Source organism: Pan troglodytes, chromosome 12 (assembly GCF_028858775.2).
Source record: "Pan troglodytes isolate AG18354 chromosome 12, NHGRI_mPanTro3-v2.0_pri, whole genome shotgun sequence".
NCBI lineage: Eukaryota > Metazoa > Chordata > Mammalia > Primates > Hominidae > Pan > Pan troglodytes.
In genome coordinates, this window is record NC_072410.2 from 61,221,822 (window position 1) to 61,238,816 (window position 16,995).

The window sequence follows — 16,995 nt, forward strand, 5'->3', positions numbered from 1 at the left end:
GCAAATTCATTGGCCACCTGCCAATCTACTAAACCAGAGTCTAGGAATGAGACACAGGAAACTCCTGTAACAGAAGTTGGTTAAAAAAAATCACATTAAAACACACTTAAATAATTATAAAGCCATTTTTGTAGAATTACAGTGAAAAAAATTTTTTTCTTTTGGAGACAGGGTCTTGCTCTGTGGCTCAGGTTGGAGTGCAGTGGCATGGTCATAGCTCACTACAATCTTGAACTCCTAGGCTAAAGCAATTCTCTTGTGTCAGCCTCCCAAGTAATTGGTTGCAGGCACACACCACCATGCCTAGCTAATTTTAAATTTTTTAGTTTTACTTCATTTATATTTACATAGTTTTTTCTGTTGTGCTTTAAGCCCCAGTATTTTTATTGTTTTAGAGATTGGGTGTCATTTTGTGTTGCTCAAGCTGCTCTCAAATTCCTGGCCACAACAGTTCTTTTTGCCTCGGCCCTCCGGAATAGTTGGAATTATAGGCATGAATCCCTACACATGGCTGGCTTGTGGTTTTTTTGGTTTTGTTTGTTTTTAAGCTTCTACACTAATGATTTCAGTGATCTAACGATTTTTTTCTTGATTGATATATTGTTGAGTATAGGTCCGTTTATTAATGGTTAGTCGAATGGCTAAACCAGAGGAAGTATTGGTTGTAGAGAATGATCAAGGAGAAGTTGTGAGAGAATTCATGAAGGATACAGATTCCATAAATTTGTATAAGAATATGAGGGAAACATTGGGTAAGTTAATAAATACTGTTAATCTTTACCTTTATAAATCTATTCTGGGGTGGAAATACATTTTAGGAAATGTACTTGTAGTTTCTAAATATTTTCTAAATGTATTGTTACTCATCAATAAAATTCTGCTCATTATTTGCATTTGAAACCATGTTTTTCTTTGTAGTTTATCTTACTCATCTGGATTATGTAGATACAGAAAGAATAATGACAGAGAAGCTTCACAATCAAGTGAATGGTACAGAGTGGTCATGGAAAAATTTGAATACATTGTGTTGGGCAATAGGCTCCATTAGTGGAGCAATGCATGAAGAGGACGAAAAACGATTTCTTGTTACTGTTATAAAGGTATGCAAGGGATAGGTATGAATTAGAATTGCTAAATAAGTATTATGTTGTTACAATAAATAATACAAATTTGTCTTATTTACAGGATCTATTAGGATTATGTGAACAGAAAAGAGGCAAAGATAATAAAGCTATTATTGCATCAAATATCATGTACATAGTAGGTCAATATCCACGTTTTTTGAGAGCTCACTGGAAATTTCTGAAGACTGTAGTTAACAAGCTGTTCGAATTCATGCATGGTAAATCTCTTTCTTTACTATATTTTGCTTTTATTTTTATTGAAGAAAATAAATGAATGTTTTTGTCTTGTTAGAGACCCATGATGGAGTCCAGGACAAAATAAACGAATGTTTTTGTCTTGTTAGAGACCCATGATGGAGTCCAGGACAAAATAAATGAATGTTTTTGTCTTGTTAGAGACCCATGATGGAGTCCAGGATATGGCTTGTGATACTTTCATTAAAATAGCCCAAAAATGCCGCAGGCATTTCGTTCAGGTTCAGGTTGGAGAAGTGATGCCATTTATTGATGAAATTTTGAACAACATTAACACTATTATTTGTGATCTTCAGCCTCAACAGGTATGTTAAGCACTGAGCATATGTTATTTTTAGAAAGTAACACTTGTATCAATCTGTATGTATCAGTGGAAATAGGAGGGCAACTACTGGATCCAATAGAAGTGTTTCTGATTAAATTTTCTTTCTTTTTTCCTTGAGACAGGGTCTTACTCTGTTGCCCAGGCTTGAGTGCAGTGGCACAATTACGGCTCACTGCAGCCTTGAACTCCCAGGCTCAGGTGATCCTCCCACCTCGGCCTCCTGGGTAGCTGGGACTATAGGCATGCACTGCCATCACACTCAGCTAACCTTTTTCCCCCCCTTGGTAGAGATGGGGTTTTGCCAAGTGGCCCAGGCTGGTCTTGAACTCCTAGCTTCAAGCGATACGCTTGCCTCAGCCTCCCAAAATGATTTTATATGTGTGAGCCACCACGCCCTGCCTGGTTAAATTTTTCATAGTGAGACAGATTCTTGACCAGAAGATTGTTAGGCTGTTGTCCTATGTAAAATTACTCCTAACAAACAAAATCAGGTGTTTTTTTTGTTTGTTTTGTTTTGTTTTGGGGGGGGGCGTGTGTGTGTGTGTGTGTGTGTGTGTGTGTGTGTGTGTTTTTTGAGATGGAGTTTCGCTCTGTCGTCCATGCTGGAGTGCAGTGGCGCAATCTCGGCTCACTGCAGCCTTGCCTCCTGGGGTCAAGCGATTCTCTTCCTCAGTGGCTATGATTAACAGCTGCTTGCCACCACGCCCAGCTAGTTTTTGTACTTTTAGTAGAGACGGGGTTTCTCCATGTTGGTCAGGCTCATCTCCAACTCCTGACCTCATCATCTGCCCGCCTCGGCCTCCCAAAGTGCTGGGATTACAGGCGTGAGCCACCACCATGCCTGGCCAGTTTGGGTTGTTTGTTTGTTTGTTTTTTGAGGTGGAGTCTTCCTCTGTCACCCAGGCTCGAGTGCAGTATTGCAATCTCGTCTCACTGCAACCTCTGCCTCCCAGGTTCAAGCAATTCAAACCTCCCAAGTAACTGGAATTATAGGCACCTGCCACCACGCTTGGCTAATTTCTTTGTATTTCTAGAAGAGATGGGGTTTCACCACGTTGGTCAGGCTGGTCTGCAACTCCTGACCTCAAGTGATTGGCCTGCCTTGGCTTCTCAAAGTATTGGGATTACAGGAGTGATCCACTGCACCTGGGCCAAAATCAGTTTCAAGATGTTTGTGAATTGCTTGTGTGTGGTTTTCCTTATTAGGGTGTATAACATAAACGTTAAAATGTCTGCTTTTTAAAATAGGTTCATACGTTTTATGAAGCTGTGGGGTACATGATTGGTGCACAAACAGATCAAACAGTACAAGAACACTTGATAGAAAAGTACATGTTACTCCCTAATCAAGTGTGGGATAGTATAATCCAGCAGGCAACCAAAGTAAGTATTTCTACCTTTTCTTAAAAGTTTTCATGGGATTTAACAAGACGTGTTCTTTACAAATGTATTGAATTCAAGCCTTTTAACATGTATGTGTGATCCATAAGTGCTTTTATGTGTGTCTTTGTATATTTTATTATCTGGGCCAGGCGTGGTGGCTCACGCCTGTAATCCTGGCACATTGGAAGGCCGAGGCGGGCGGATCACCTGAGGCCAGAAGTTCGAGATCAGCCTGGCCAACATGGCAAAACCCCGTCTCTACTAAAAATACAAAAATTAGCTGGGCGTGGTTGCACATGCCTGTAATCCCAGCTACTCAGGAGGCTTAGGCAGGAGAATCACTTGAACCCAAGAGGCAGAGGTTGCAGTGAGCCGAGAGTGAGCTACTGTTCTCTAGCCTAGACGACAGAGCAAGACTCTGTCTCAAAAAAAAAAATAAATGAAAAATCTGGGCCGGGCTCGGTGGCTCACGCCTGTAATCCCAGCACTTTGGGAGACCAAGATGGGTGGATCACTAGGTCAGGAGATTGAGACCATCCTGGCCAACATGGTGAAACCCCGTCTCTACTAAAAATACAAAAATTAGCCGGGCATGGTGGTGGGCGCCTGTAATCCCAGCTACTCGGGAGGCTGAGCCAGGAGAATGGCTTGAACCCAGGAGGCGGAGCTTGCAGTGAGTCAAGAGCATGCCACTGCACTCCAGCCTGGTGACAGAGGAAGACTCTGTCTCAAAAAAAAAAACAAAACTGTAATTTCCATTCTCATTTGATATTAAAATAGGAATAGGCTGGGTGTGGTGGCTCATGCCTGTAATCCCAGCACTTTGGGAGGCCGAGGCAGGCGGATCACGAGGTCAGGGGATTGAGACCATCATGGCTAACGCAGTGAAACCCTGTCTCTACTAAAAATACAAAAATTAGCTGAGTGTGGCGGCGGGCGCCTGTAAGTCCCAGCTACTCAGGAGGCTGAGGCAGGAGAATGGCGTGAACCTGGGAGGCAGAGCTTGCAGTGAGCCGAGATCACGCCGCTGCCCTCTAGCCTGGGCAACAGAACGAGACTCCGTCCCAAAAAAAAAAAATAGAACTATATTACTTCATTCTTAAGTAGATGTAGACAAAAAGGCTTTTGTGTTCGTTTTTACCATTTGGGATTATAAATATGGTTTAGGGTAAGGGAAGTGTAATGGCTTTTGCTTTGGTAATTATGTGGATTTTTTTTTTTTTTTTTTTTTTTTTTTGAGATGGAGTTTCACTCTTGGTGCCCGGGCTGGAGTGCAATGGCGTGATCTCGGCTCACTGCAACCTCTGCCTCCCGAGCTCAAGCATTTCTCCTGCCTCAGCCTCCCAAGTGGCTGGGATTACAAGCAAGCACCATCGTGCCTGGCTAATTTTGTATTTTTAGTAGAGACAGGGTTTCTCCATGTTGGTCAGGCTGGTCTTGAACTCCCGACCTCAGGTGATGCACCCGACTCAGCCTCCCAAAGTGCTGGGATTATAGGTGTGAGCCACCTCGCCTGGCCATTATGATGGATAATTCTTTTTTTTTTTTTTGAGACGGAGTCTTGCTCTTTCGCCCAGGCTGGAGTGCAGTGGTGCGATCTCGGCTCACTGCAAACTCCATCTCTAGGGTTCACGCCGTTCTCCTGCCTCAGCCTCCCGAGTAGGTGGGACTACAGGCGGCTGCCACCACGCCTGGCTATTTTTTTTGTATTTTTAGTAGAGACGTGGTTTCACTGTGTTATCCAGGATGGTCCCGATCTCCTGAACTCATCATCCGCCCGCCTCGGCCTCTCAGAGTGCTGGGATTACAGGCGTGAGCCACTGTTCCCAGCCGTGGATAATTCTTATATGATAAATGGAATTTGCTTTTTTTCCTCCAAGAATGTGGATATACTGAAAGATCCTGAAACAGTCAAGCAGCTTGGTAGCATTTTGAAAACAAATGTGAGAGCCTGCAAAGCTGTTGGACACCCCTTTGTAATTCAGCTTGGAAGAATTTATTTAGATATGCTTAATGTATACAAGTGCCTCAGTGAAAATATTTCTGCAGCTATCCAAGCTAATGGTAGGTGATTCTGATTTCTTACACAATGCAGTATAAACAAACCACTTCTCTTCTACTGCCTTAAGTCAAACATTTGATGTTTTTTACAGATTTAAATCAGACCTCCCATTTCCCAAATGACCCTAGACATATTTAAAACAGTTAAGTGTACCTTTCCCTTTTAAAATTAGTCTTAAAGCTTATTTTCCCAATACATTTTGTGAACTTTTGGCTTTAAACTTTTTAATGGTAAAATGGAATTGCATGTAATGTACACCTGAGTACCACTGTATAATTTTAGTGGTAAAATTAGATTCCATTTGATTCTATTTTGTAGGTGAAATGGTTACAAAGCAACCATTGATTAGAAGTATGCGAACTGTAAAAAGGGAAACTTTAAAGTTAATATCTGGTTGGGTGAGCCGATCCAATGATCCACAGATGGTAAGTGAGAGATGCTTTGCTTTTGATTTCTAGTGTTGATGCTGTGTTTTATGGAATATGCTATACTCTATTATGTGCATTTTGCTAATTTAAAGCATATCAACTTTGTGGTTATTTTATGGCATTTTATTTATTGTAGTCCTTACGTTAATATACTCATAGCTGTATTCCATCTTCAAAAGAAACTGCTGTTAATCAGTAGCGAAGGGTGGTGATATGTAACAAGATAGCTAAGAAAATTGGGTCATTTTATGTTTCCATAGATAGGTTAGGAGGATTTAGTTAATGGAGTACCGGTGCAGTTTTTGCATTCCTCTTGATTTTTAGAACAATTGCTAGAGCTACAAAGTTGTCATTACTTTACCTCTTTAGCAAAGTGATTGCTTCCCAGATTAAAGGCCTGAAAGTCTTTTTTACACCCTTTTTCCTAAATGATTTGCAGAAAAGGAAATCATTTTCAGTAATAAAAACCAGCTGCGTATGCCTCAACTTGTAAAATTGTGAATTAGTTTTAGGTTTTAACTGTATCGTTTCATTCTTTTTATTCAATTGAGCCTTGGGAGATTCCAAAAAATTCTATTCTAATACTACTATTACTTGGAATAGTGTTGGTTTTTTGTTTTTTGGTTTTTTTTTTTTTACAAGTGTGCTAGTTATTTTCATAGTTTTGAAATTTCAGTATTGTTTCTTGTTAAGGAAATACTTTTCAGTAAACTTGTTCTGAATATAATTCTTGTGGAATACTTAAGTTGGCTAACCTAAATATCGAAAGGTTCTGAACATGTGTATTATGTGAACAGAACTGTATTTAAAATTTGAAAGCAGAAAGTAAGATGTATTGAAGGAATTGTGATGTTTGTAATTTACAAGAAGCTTGAGCACGTGTCAGGAGCACAGTGGGAATAATACAAAGGGTATCATCTTTTGTAAGTAACATTAATGTTAAAGTTTGGGATATTTGTTCACATGAAACATTGTGTTTATTTTCCTTGTCTTGGCTTTTCACGGTGGCTCATGCCTGTAATCCCAGCACTTTGGGAGGCCGAGGCGGGTGGATCACTTGAAGTCAGGAGGCTGAGGCAGGAGAATCACTTGAACCCCAGAGGTGGAGGTGACAGTGAGCCAAGATTGCACCATTGCACCCCAGTCTGGGCCACAAGTGGGAAACTTCGTCTCAAAAAAAAAAAAAAAAGAACAAGAAGTTACTCTTTAAGTATAACTCAGTTTACTTAGAATCATGAAAATCTTACTGGGCATTGTAGCATGCACCTGTAATCCCAACCACCAGGGAGGGTAAGGCAGGAGAATCACCCCAGCTCAAGTCCAGTTTAGGCAACATGGCAAGATTCAGTTTCAAAAAAATAATAGAAATCCATAGTCTTTCTTATTTTCTGAGAGTAATTGATTGATGTTATTTCTGCTTGTGAAAATACTCACCAGTTAGCATTCATTAGATTAAAACATTAGTCTGGGTTGGGTGGATCACGAGGTCAGGAAATCAAGACCATCCTGGCTAACACGGTGAAACACCCCGTCTCTACTAAAAATACAAAAAATTAGCTGGGCGTGGTGGCAGGTGCCTGTACTCCTAGCTACTCGATAGGCTGAGGCAGGAGAATGGCGCGAACCTGGAGGCGGAGCTTGCAGTGAGCCGAGATGGCACCACTGCACTCCAGCTTGGGTGACAGAGCAAGACTCCGTCTCAAAAATAAAAAGACATTATTGAGGGCTCGCTTGCTGCCATCTTACATATACAGTATACGTAGAATCCTGATTCTGCCACCTAACTTGGAGACACCCACTGAATTTTGAGCGTCACTTTTCTTATTGTAAGAGTTTTGTAGCTGGGCATGGTGCTATACCTATAGTCCCAGCTACTCAGGAGACTGAGGCACAAGAATTGCTTGAACCTGGGAGGTGGAGGTTGCAGTGAGCAGAGATTTGCCACTGCACTCTGGTCTGAGTGACAGTGAGACTGTCTCAAAAAAAAAAAGTCTTGAATGACAGTGTGTCCATGAGACTTCCCAACCCATTGTGATTTCCTGCTTTCTTTTGCTAAAAACTGTTTTAACGTAGGAAACCCTAATACAAACACAAGATTTTCCTGTTTTCAGTAGATGATCATGCTACATCTCATAGACAGGAATAACCTTGTTGTTTAAAATAGTCACCATGTACCTAAATTAAAACATAACTTTTTTTTCCCTCCCCAACAGGTCGCTGAAAATTTTGTTCCCCCTCTGTTGGATGCAGTTCTCATTGATTATCAGAGAAATGTCCCAGCTGCTAGAGAACCAGAAGTGCTTAGTACTATGGCCATAATTGTCAACAAGTTAGGGGGACATATAACAGCTGAAATACCTCAAATATTTGATGCTGTTTTTGAATGCACATTGAATATGATAAATAAGGTGTGTAATATTTCAGTTATGTAAGGGGGAAATTCTGCAGGATAGCCTTAATTCTTGAAAGCTAAAGTATGTCTGTGGATATAACATAATTTTAATGCCCTGGAGTTTAAATATTTAAACTTGTATATTAGGGAAATACTTTCTTGGTTTTCAAGAACTTACTTCCCAGGAGTTTGAAACCAACCTGGGCAATATAGTGAGACTTCATCTCTACAAAAAGTTCAAAAAGTAACCAGTCATGGTGGCATGCGCCGGTAGTCCCAACTACTCGAAAGGCTGAAGTGGGGGGGTCACTTGAGCCTGGGAGTTCAAGGTGGCAGTGAGCTGAGATTGCGCCACTGCACTCCAAGAAGAAGAATTTACTACACAGAATCTTGATTGGTAAAAAGTAAATATGGAAAACAGATTTTAGCATTCACATGGTATGTAGCATTTATTGAAACCTCATAGGTCGGGGCATCCTTTTATGAACGTAGTTGTATTAATTGGTTTGAATAAATGAGAAAGTAAGTCTGCATGTTTCAATTATAAAAGTGTAGTATATGCTTATAAGAAACTGAAAAATGTGTTAACAAGAGAAAATAGGCTGGGCGTGGTGGCTTACACCTGTAATCCCAGCACTTCAGAAGGCCAAGGCGGGCGGATGACCTGAGGTCGGGAGTTCAAGACCAGCCTGCCTAACGTGGCAAAACCCCATCTCTATTAAAAATACAAAAATGGCCAGGCGTGGTGGCTCAACGCCTGTAATCCCAACACTTTGAGAGGCCGAGGCCGGTGGATCACCTGAGGTCAGGATTTCAAGACCAGCCTGACCAACATGGTGAAACCCCATCTCTACTCAAAAACAAAAATTAGGCTGGGTGCCATGGCTCACGCTTGTAATCCCAGCACTTTGGGAGGCCGAGGTGGGCAGATCACGAGGTCAGGAGATGGAGACCATGGTGAAACCCTGTCTCTACTAAAAATACAAAAAATTATCCGGGTGTGGTGGTGGGCGCCTGTAGTCCCAGCTACTCGGAGAGGCTGAGGCAGGAGAATGGCGTGAACCCGGGAGGCGGAGCTTGCAGTGAGCCAGGATCACGCCACGCACTCCAGCCTGCGTGACAGAGCAAGACTCTGTCTTAAAAAAAAAAAAAAATTAGCTGGGCATGGTGCCACATGCCTGTAGTCCCAGCTACTCGGGAGGCTGAGGCAGGAGAATCGCTTGAACCCAGGAGGCGGAGGTTGCAGTCAGCCGAGATTGTGCCACTGCACTCCAGCCTGGGTGACAGAGTGAGACTGTTTAAAAAAAAAAAAGAAAAAAGAGATAAAAGATATGTTAAGTGGACACATTTACACGGTAACTTAAATTTTTTTGTAATCTGTAGTGGTGGTTTCAAATTAAAAACAAAAGTGATAGTAGTAGTCTTATGGTAATAATGGTTTTGATGAGTTCTCTATTAAAAAGGTTGTCTTTCTCCTTCAATTTGATAACTCATGTGTGTAACGGGACAGTTTCATTTTCCGTGAGAGGTGGATTGTATTTTACCTGGGTTTACCTTTCAGGAGGCATTCTATCTTCTGTGGTTTATTGAAAACTCCAAATATTTATACTGGATTAAGCCTTGCTTTTCCCCTCCTGTCTAGCACAACAAAGACACTGAAACATTATTTTGTTTCCACCACTTATTTTTAGGACTTTGAAGAATATCCTGAACACAGAACGAACTTTTTCTTACTACTTCAGGCTGTCAATTCTCATTGTTTCCCAGCATTCCTTGCTATTCCACCTACACAGTTTAAACTTGTTTTGGATTCCATCATTTGGGCCTTCAAACATACTATGAGGAATGTCGCAGATACGGGTAAATAAAAGATGTTCTTTTATTCATTTGCCTGCCAATCCAAAAATACAAATATCGTTAATTGTACATAGGAAGGTATTACTTGTTCAGAGTTTTGAGTGTATGAATTACATATATGAACATCTGAGAAAATCCTATAAGCAGTTTAATCAACTGTTCCACTCCACTCCAAGTGAGTCCATAGGCAGAATTGAGTTATGGGGAGAGCGGCCTAGTAATAATTGGTTTGTGTAATACAAAGTTCTACTGAGTAGTGATGTTGTAGAAGTTCATATAGAATCAGCTAAGCTTTCAGAAATGGTGAAAGGGTGGTAATAGTCATAACTTAGATTGTAATTTTTTTCCCATAGGCTTTTTAAAAATATTCATGAGGTTTTTTTTATTTCAATAGTTTTTGGGGAACAGGTGGTTTTTGGTTACATGAATAAGTTCTTCAGTGGTGATTTCTGAGATTTTGGTACACCTGTCATGTGAGCAGTATGAACTCTACTTTATGCGTAGTCTTATCCCTCATGTGTATGAACTCCACCTTATGTGTAGTCTTATCCCTCACCCCCTCCTGCCCTTCCCCGCAAGTCTCCAAAGGCCATTATATGATCTTTATGCCTTTACATCTTCACAGTTTAGCTCTCACACAACTTATTATAATTTATAAGTAAGCCAGCATTGGATATAGTTGTATTCCATTATTAATTTAAGAAACCTTATGCAAGTAATTATTAGTCATCATCCCCAAAAAAAGGGAGAACAGGGTTAGATTCAGAATACTTTGATAAGAGCTAAATACTATCATGAGTGCTGTCAGTCTGTAGTAACTTTCCATTGGTATTCTATGTCTTTTAGGCTTACAGATACTTTTTACACTCTTACAAAATGTTGCACAAGAAGAAGCTGCAGCTCAGAGTTTTTATCAAACTTATTTTTGTGATATTCTCCAGCATATCTTTTCTGTTGTGACAGACACTTCACATACTGCTGGTAAGAATTTAATACGATTTAAATGTTAAGTGCCAGCCGGGCACAGGGACTCACGCCTATAATCCCAGCACTTTGGGAGGTCGAGGCGGGGAGATTATGAGGTCAGGAGTTCGAGAACAGCCTGGCCACCATGGTGAAACTGTCTGTACTAAAAATACCATAAAAAAATAAAAGATACAATAAAAATACCAGGCATGGTGGCATGTGATTGCAATCCCACCTACTCGGGAGGCTGAGGCAGGAGAATGGCTTGGACCCAGGAGGCAGAGGTTGCAGTGAACTAAGATCGCGCCACGGCATTCCAGCTTGGGTGACAGAGCGAGACTCCGTCTAAAAAAAAAAAAAACGCTAAGATCTATAGTTATATTACATTTTGGAGTTAATAATCTTCTTCTTATCAACAGGTTTAACAATGCATGCATCAATTCTTGCATATATGTTTAATTTGGTTGAAGAAGGAAAAATAAGTACATCATTAAATCCTGGAAATCCAGTTAACAACCAAATCTTTCTTCAGGAATATGTGGCTAATCTCCTTAAGTCGGCCTTCCCTCACCTACAAGAGTAAATATACCTTTTAATAAACGTAGAATGTTCCTGGTCGGGCACAGTGGCTCACACCTGTAATCCCAGCACTTTGGGAAGCCTAAGGTGGGAGGATTGCTTGGGCCCAAAAGTTGGAGACCAACCTAGACAACAAAACAAGATCCCGTCTCTACAAAAAAATTAGTCAGAAGTGGTGTGCATCTGTAGGACCAGCTGTTGGAGAGGCTGAGGCGAGAGGGTTGTTTGCATCCTGGAGTTTAAGACTGCAGTGAGCTATGATCGCAGGGTTGTTTGCATCCTGGAGTTTAAGACTGCAGTGAGCTATGATCGCACCACTGTACACCAGCCTGGGTGATAGAGTGAGACCCTGCCTCTTTAAAAAAGCAAAAAAAAAAAAAAAAAAAAAAAGGGCCACGCACGGTGGCTCATGACTGTAATCCCAACACTTTGGGAGGGTGAGGTGGGTAAATCACAAGGTCAGGAGTTCAAGACCAGCCTGGCCAAGATGGTGAAACCCCGTTTCTACTAAAAATACAAAAAATTAGTTGGGCATGGTGGTGGGTGCCTGAAATCCCAGCTACTTGGGAGGCTGAGGGGGAGAACTGCTTGAACCCAGGAGGCAGAGGTTGCAGTGAGCCGAGATTGTGCCACTGCACTCCAGTGTGGGCGACAGAGCAAGACTGTCTCAAAAAATAAAAAGGCTGGGCACGGTGGCAAACGCCTGTAATCTGAGCACTTTGGGAGGCCTAGGCGGGCAGATTACCTGAGGTCAGGAGTTTGAGATTAGCCTGACCAACATGGAGAAACCCTGTCTCTACTAAAAATACAAATTAGCCGAGCATGGTGGTGCATGCCTGTAATCCCAGCTACTTGGGAGGCTGAGGCAGGAGAATAGCTTCAGAGGTTGCGGTGAGCCGCGATTGTGCGATTGCACTCCAACCTGGTAAACGAGCAAAACTCTGTCTCAAAAATTAAAAAAAATTTCTTGATTAAAAAAAAAAAACATTATTGAGACGCTGAGGCAGGAGAATGTCTTGAACCCGGGAGGCAGAGATTACAGTGAGCAGAGATCACGCCACTGTACTCCAGCCTGGTGACAGAGCAATACTCTGTCTCGGGGGAAAAATAAATCATTATTTAATCATTGTGTTTTGATTTGCAGTGCTCAAGTAAAGCTCTTTGTGACAGGGCTTTTCAGCTTAAATCAAGATATTCCTGCTTTCAAGGAACATTTAAGAGATTTCCTAGTTCAAATAAAGGTATGTATTTATTTGCTCTTGCAGAAATATTAGGGGTAAATGTGAGCACTTTTATGTTACATTGTAGAATTTTTATCACTTGATTTGTCATGCCAAATAAATGGGGTTTCAAGATAATACGTTTACACAATCTCTCTAATCAAAAAACCTGAGACTGGTAATACAGTGAAAAACTAAAGTCCAATAAGGATAGATATGTTTGAGATGTTATTCGGATAAACTTATTACTAATGTAATTCATTTTAGGTAGTCTTAAATGTATAATGGAATATTGGGTAGAAAAACGGTAGTTCTTTTTATAATTTTATACCAATTTTGTTAGTTGAGGGAACTTGTGAAAGTTACTACATAGAATGTCTTTCTTCTGGTGTTATACAGTGCTTTATTCTTTTTGGGAAGGGTTTTTCTTTGAACATCTTGCTTTAAAGAAATTTGGAAGTACTGTGAAACCCTAAGTAGTTGATGAATAGTTTATCCATGATTGTTGAATAAGAATTAGTCTCTTAGCTCTTAAATATTTTCTCCAAAATACAAAGGTTTTTTTTTTTTTTTTTACTGTAAAAATATTAGCCAATTTTTAAAAAACTAATGAAAGTTACCTAGGCTGGGCGCAGTTGCTCATGCCTGTAATCCCAGCACTTTGGGAGGCCAAGGTGGGTGGGTCACCTGATGTCGGGAGTTTGAGACTAGCACGGCCAACATGGTGAAACCCCCGTCTCTACTAATAATACAAAAATTAGCCAGGCGTGGTGGCGCACAGCTGTATTCGCAGCTACTTGAGAGGCTGAGGCAAGAGAATTGCTTGAACCCACGAGGCAAAGGTTGCGGTGAGCCGAGATCACGTCATTGCACTCCAACCTGGGTGACAAGAGTGAAACTCCATCTCAAAAAAAAAAAAAAAAAGTTAACTGATAGCTACGTAGACAATGATAATATAACTAAATTTAATGACAGTTATTAATTAGCCTTAGGAGAAACATCTTTCTTGGTATCTTGGCATATGAAGAATTTTTAGCTGGGCGCAGTGGCTCACACCTGTAATCCCAGCACTTTGGGAGGCCGAGGCAGACAGATCAGTTGAGGTCAGGAGTTCAGGATCAGCCCGGCCAACATGGTGAAACCTCATCTCTACTAAAAATACAAAAATTAGCCAGGTCTGGTGGCAGGTGCCTGTAGTCCCAGCTACTCGGGAGGCAGAGGTTTCAGTGAGCTGAGATCATAACACTGCACGCCAGCCTGGGTGACAGAGCAAGACTGCCTCTCAAAAGAGAAAAAAGTGTCTGGGTGCAGTGGCTCATGCCTGTAATCCTAGCACTTTGGGAGGCCGAGACAGGTGGATTGTCTGAGCTCGGGAGTTTGAGATCAGCCTGGGCAACATGGTGAAACTACGTCTCTAGTAAAAATACAAAAAATGAGCCAGATGTGGTGGTGCCTGTAATCCCAGCTGCTGGGGAGGCTGAGGCAGGAGAATTGCTTGCACCTTGGAGGAAGAGGTTGAGATAGTGTGCTGGGGCTACAGAACAAGACTCTATCACAAAGAGAACAAAATTTGTGTGAATACATAGTAGGTGTATGTACTTAGGGGATGGGATGCATGAGATACTTCGGTAGAAGCATACAATGCATAATAATCACATTGAAGACTATTTACTGTAAGGTATCACACCATGTTTTTTTGTTTTGTTTTTTTGGGGCACAGTCTCGCTTTTATCACCCAGGCTGGAGAGCAGTGGCGTGATCTTGGCTCACTGCAACCTCCGCCATGCAGGTTCAAGTGATTCTCCTGCCTCAGCCTTCCAAGTAGCTGGGATTACAGGCGCCTGTGCCACCATGCATGGCTAATTTTAGTAATGACAGGGTTTCACCATGTTGGCCAGGGTGGTCTCCTGACATCAAGTATTCTTCCCGTCTCTGCCTCCCAAAGTTGGGATTACAGGCGTGAGCCACCATGCCGGGGCCCATGCTTCTTTTGTAATCTTTCCCCCCCACCAGTTAACAGGTTCATCCAGCTATGTAGTATACTGTGTCACTATCCTATAATTTAAAACCCAGCCACTTTATGGATAATTTATATTCCTTCTCTAAAAAGGAAATTGCTCATCTATGATTTCTTTCTTTGCAAGTTGAAGTTTATTGCATTGACATTTCAACTATCTGTTTTCACAGGAATTTGCAGGTGAAGACACTTCTGATTTGTTTTTGGAAGAGAGAGAACTAGCCCTACGGCAGGCTGATGAAGAGAAACATAAACGTCAAATGTCTGTCCCTGGCATCTTTAATCCACATGAGATTCCAGAAGAAATGTGTGATTAAAATCCAAATTCATGCTGTTTTTTTTCTCTGCAACTCGTTAGCAGAGGAAAACAGCATGTGGGTATTTGTCGACCAAAATGATGCCAATTTGTAAATTAAAATGTCACCTAGTGGCCCTTTTTCTTATGTGTTTTTTTGTATAAGAAATTTTCTGTGAAATATCCTTCCATTGTTTAAGCTTTTGTTTTGGTCATCTTTATTTAGTTTGCATGAAGTTGAAAATTAAGGCATTTTTAAAAATTTTACTTCATGCCCATTTTTGTGGCTGGGCTGGGGGGAGGAGGCAAATTCGATTTGAACATATACTTGTAATTCTAATGCAAAATTATACAATTTTTCCTGTAAACAATACCAATTTTTAATTAGGGAGCATTTTCTTTCTAGTCTATTTCAGCCTAGAAGAAAAGATAATGAGTAAAACAAATTGCGTTGTTTAAAGGATTATAGTGCTGCATTGTCTGAAGTTAGCACCTCTTGGACTGAATCGTTTGTCTAGACTACATGTATTACAAAGTCTCTTTGGCAAGATTGCAGCAAGATCATGTGCATATCATCCCATTGTAAAGCGACTTCAAAAATATGGGAACACAGTTATTTTTACACAGTTCTTTTTGTTTTTGTGTGTGTGTGCTGTCGCTTGTCGACAACAGCTTTTTGTTTTCCTCAATGAGGAGTGTTGCTCATTTGTGAGCCTTCATTAACTCGAAGTGAAATGGTTAAAAATATTTATCCTGTTAGAATAGGCTGCATCTTTTTAACAACTCATTAAAAAACAAAACAAAACAACTCTGGCTTTTGAGATGACTTATACTAATTTACATTGTTTACCAAGCTGTAGTGCTTTAAGAACACTACTTAAAAAGCAAAATAAACTTGGTTTACATTTATTTTTCCTTTATTGACTCATTTATTCCTATATTAATGATAGTGGGTATTTGTGTTCAAGCATCAAGTAACATTTTAAATGAAGTTGGACCCCTTGATTTACAAACAAGATTTCTAAGGTTATTGTTCCTAGTAAATGCAGCACTTGTGTAAAATGAACATGTTCTAAGATACCTTTTGTTCTCAAGAAACAAATTCCTCCTGTGGCATTTTGACTCATTTTACCTTTATTTGGGATTAGAGGGCACTTCTTGTCTAACTCTACTTAGCATCTAAATGTAACAAAGAATAAACATTAGCCTTGGAATGAGAACACAGATGTAACCTGGTACAAATACTAATTGTATTCTTAAAAAATGTAAGTAAACTAAGTAGCCATGAGCCTTCTCAAAAGGGTGAGTGGAGCCAGGCTTGGTAGCTCACACCTGTAATCCCTGCCCTTTGGGAGGCCAAGGTGGGCGGATCACTTGAGGCCAAGAGTCCCAGACCTGCCTGGCCAACACAGTGAAACCCTGTCTCTACAAAAAAATAAAAAAATTAGCCAAGTGTGGTGGCACATGCCTGTAGTTCCAGCTGCTTGGGAGGCTGAGCCAGGAGAATCTCTTGAATTTGGGAAGGAGAGGTTGCTGTGAGCTGAGATTGTGCCACTGCACTCCAGCCAGAGTGAGACTCTCTCTCTCTCTCTGATATAGATTGATTTTTTTTTTTTTTGCGGGGTGGGGGGGTGGGGGTGATAGAATCTTGCTCTGTTGCTCAGGCTGGAGTGCAGTGGCGTGATCTCGGCTCACTACCACCTCGGCCTCCCGGATTCAAGCGATTCTCCAGCCTCAGCCTCCAGAGAAGCTGGGGCTGCAGGCACGCATCAACGCAACCAGCTAATGTTTGTGCTTTTACTAAAGATGGGGTTTTGCCATGTTTAGACAGGCTGGTCTCAAACTCCTGACCTCAGGTGATCCACCCACCTCAGCCTCCCAAAGTGCTGGGATTATAGGCGTGAGCCATCGTGCCTGGCCTTCCCTGTACATTTTATATAATGGGTGTGTAAATGGACAACTAAGGATTATCAGACATCTAAGGGCAGTCTCAATATGAATTTTAAAATGGAAACAGGCAAGTTGAAAACAGACTACACAGGCAAAAGTAAACAAAAATATCAATCACCAGTACCCTTAGAAAAGTTGACAG

General features: G+C 41.1%; 1 protein-coding gene across 16 annotated transcripts in view; it reads left to right on the top strand.

Annotated features, from left to right (window-relative positions):
• XPO1 (exportin 1) overlaps positions 1–15,812 on the top strand; it is a 60,656-nt gene extending 44,844 nt beyond the window's left edge. For all 16 annotated transcript variants that reach the window (XM_054678422.2, XM_054678427.2, XM_054678425.2 and 13 more), the window contains 13 exons: positions 614–752; positions 919–1,100; positions 1,186–1,342; positions 1,521–1,684; positions 2,953–3,087; positions 4,968–5,151; positions 5,468–5,574; positions 7,791–7,985; positions 9,661–9,829; positions 10,673–10,807; positions 11,212–11,371; positions 12,516–12,612; positions 14,779–15,812. In XM_054678422.2, the coding sequence (XP_054534397.1) occupies positions 614–752; positions 919–1,100; positions 1,186–1,342; positions 1,521–1,684; positions 2,953–3,087; positions 4,968–5,151; positions 5,468–5,574; positions 7,791–7,985; positions 9,661–9,829; positions 10,673–10,807; positions 11,212–11,371; positions 12,516–12,612; positions 14,779–14,925 (1,971 nt within the window). In that variant the 3' untranslated portion in view covers positions 14,926–15,812. The remainder of the gene's footprint in view (positions 1–613; positions 753–918; positions 1,101–1,185; positions 1,343–1,520; positions 1,685–2,952; positions 3,088–4,967; positions 5,152–5,467; positions 5,575–7,790; positions 7,986–9,660; positions 9,830–10,672; positions 10,808–11,211; positions 11,372–12,515; positions 12,613–14,778) is intronic.
• The last annotated feature ends 1,183 nt before the right edge of the window (positions 15,813–16,995 follow it).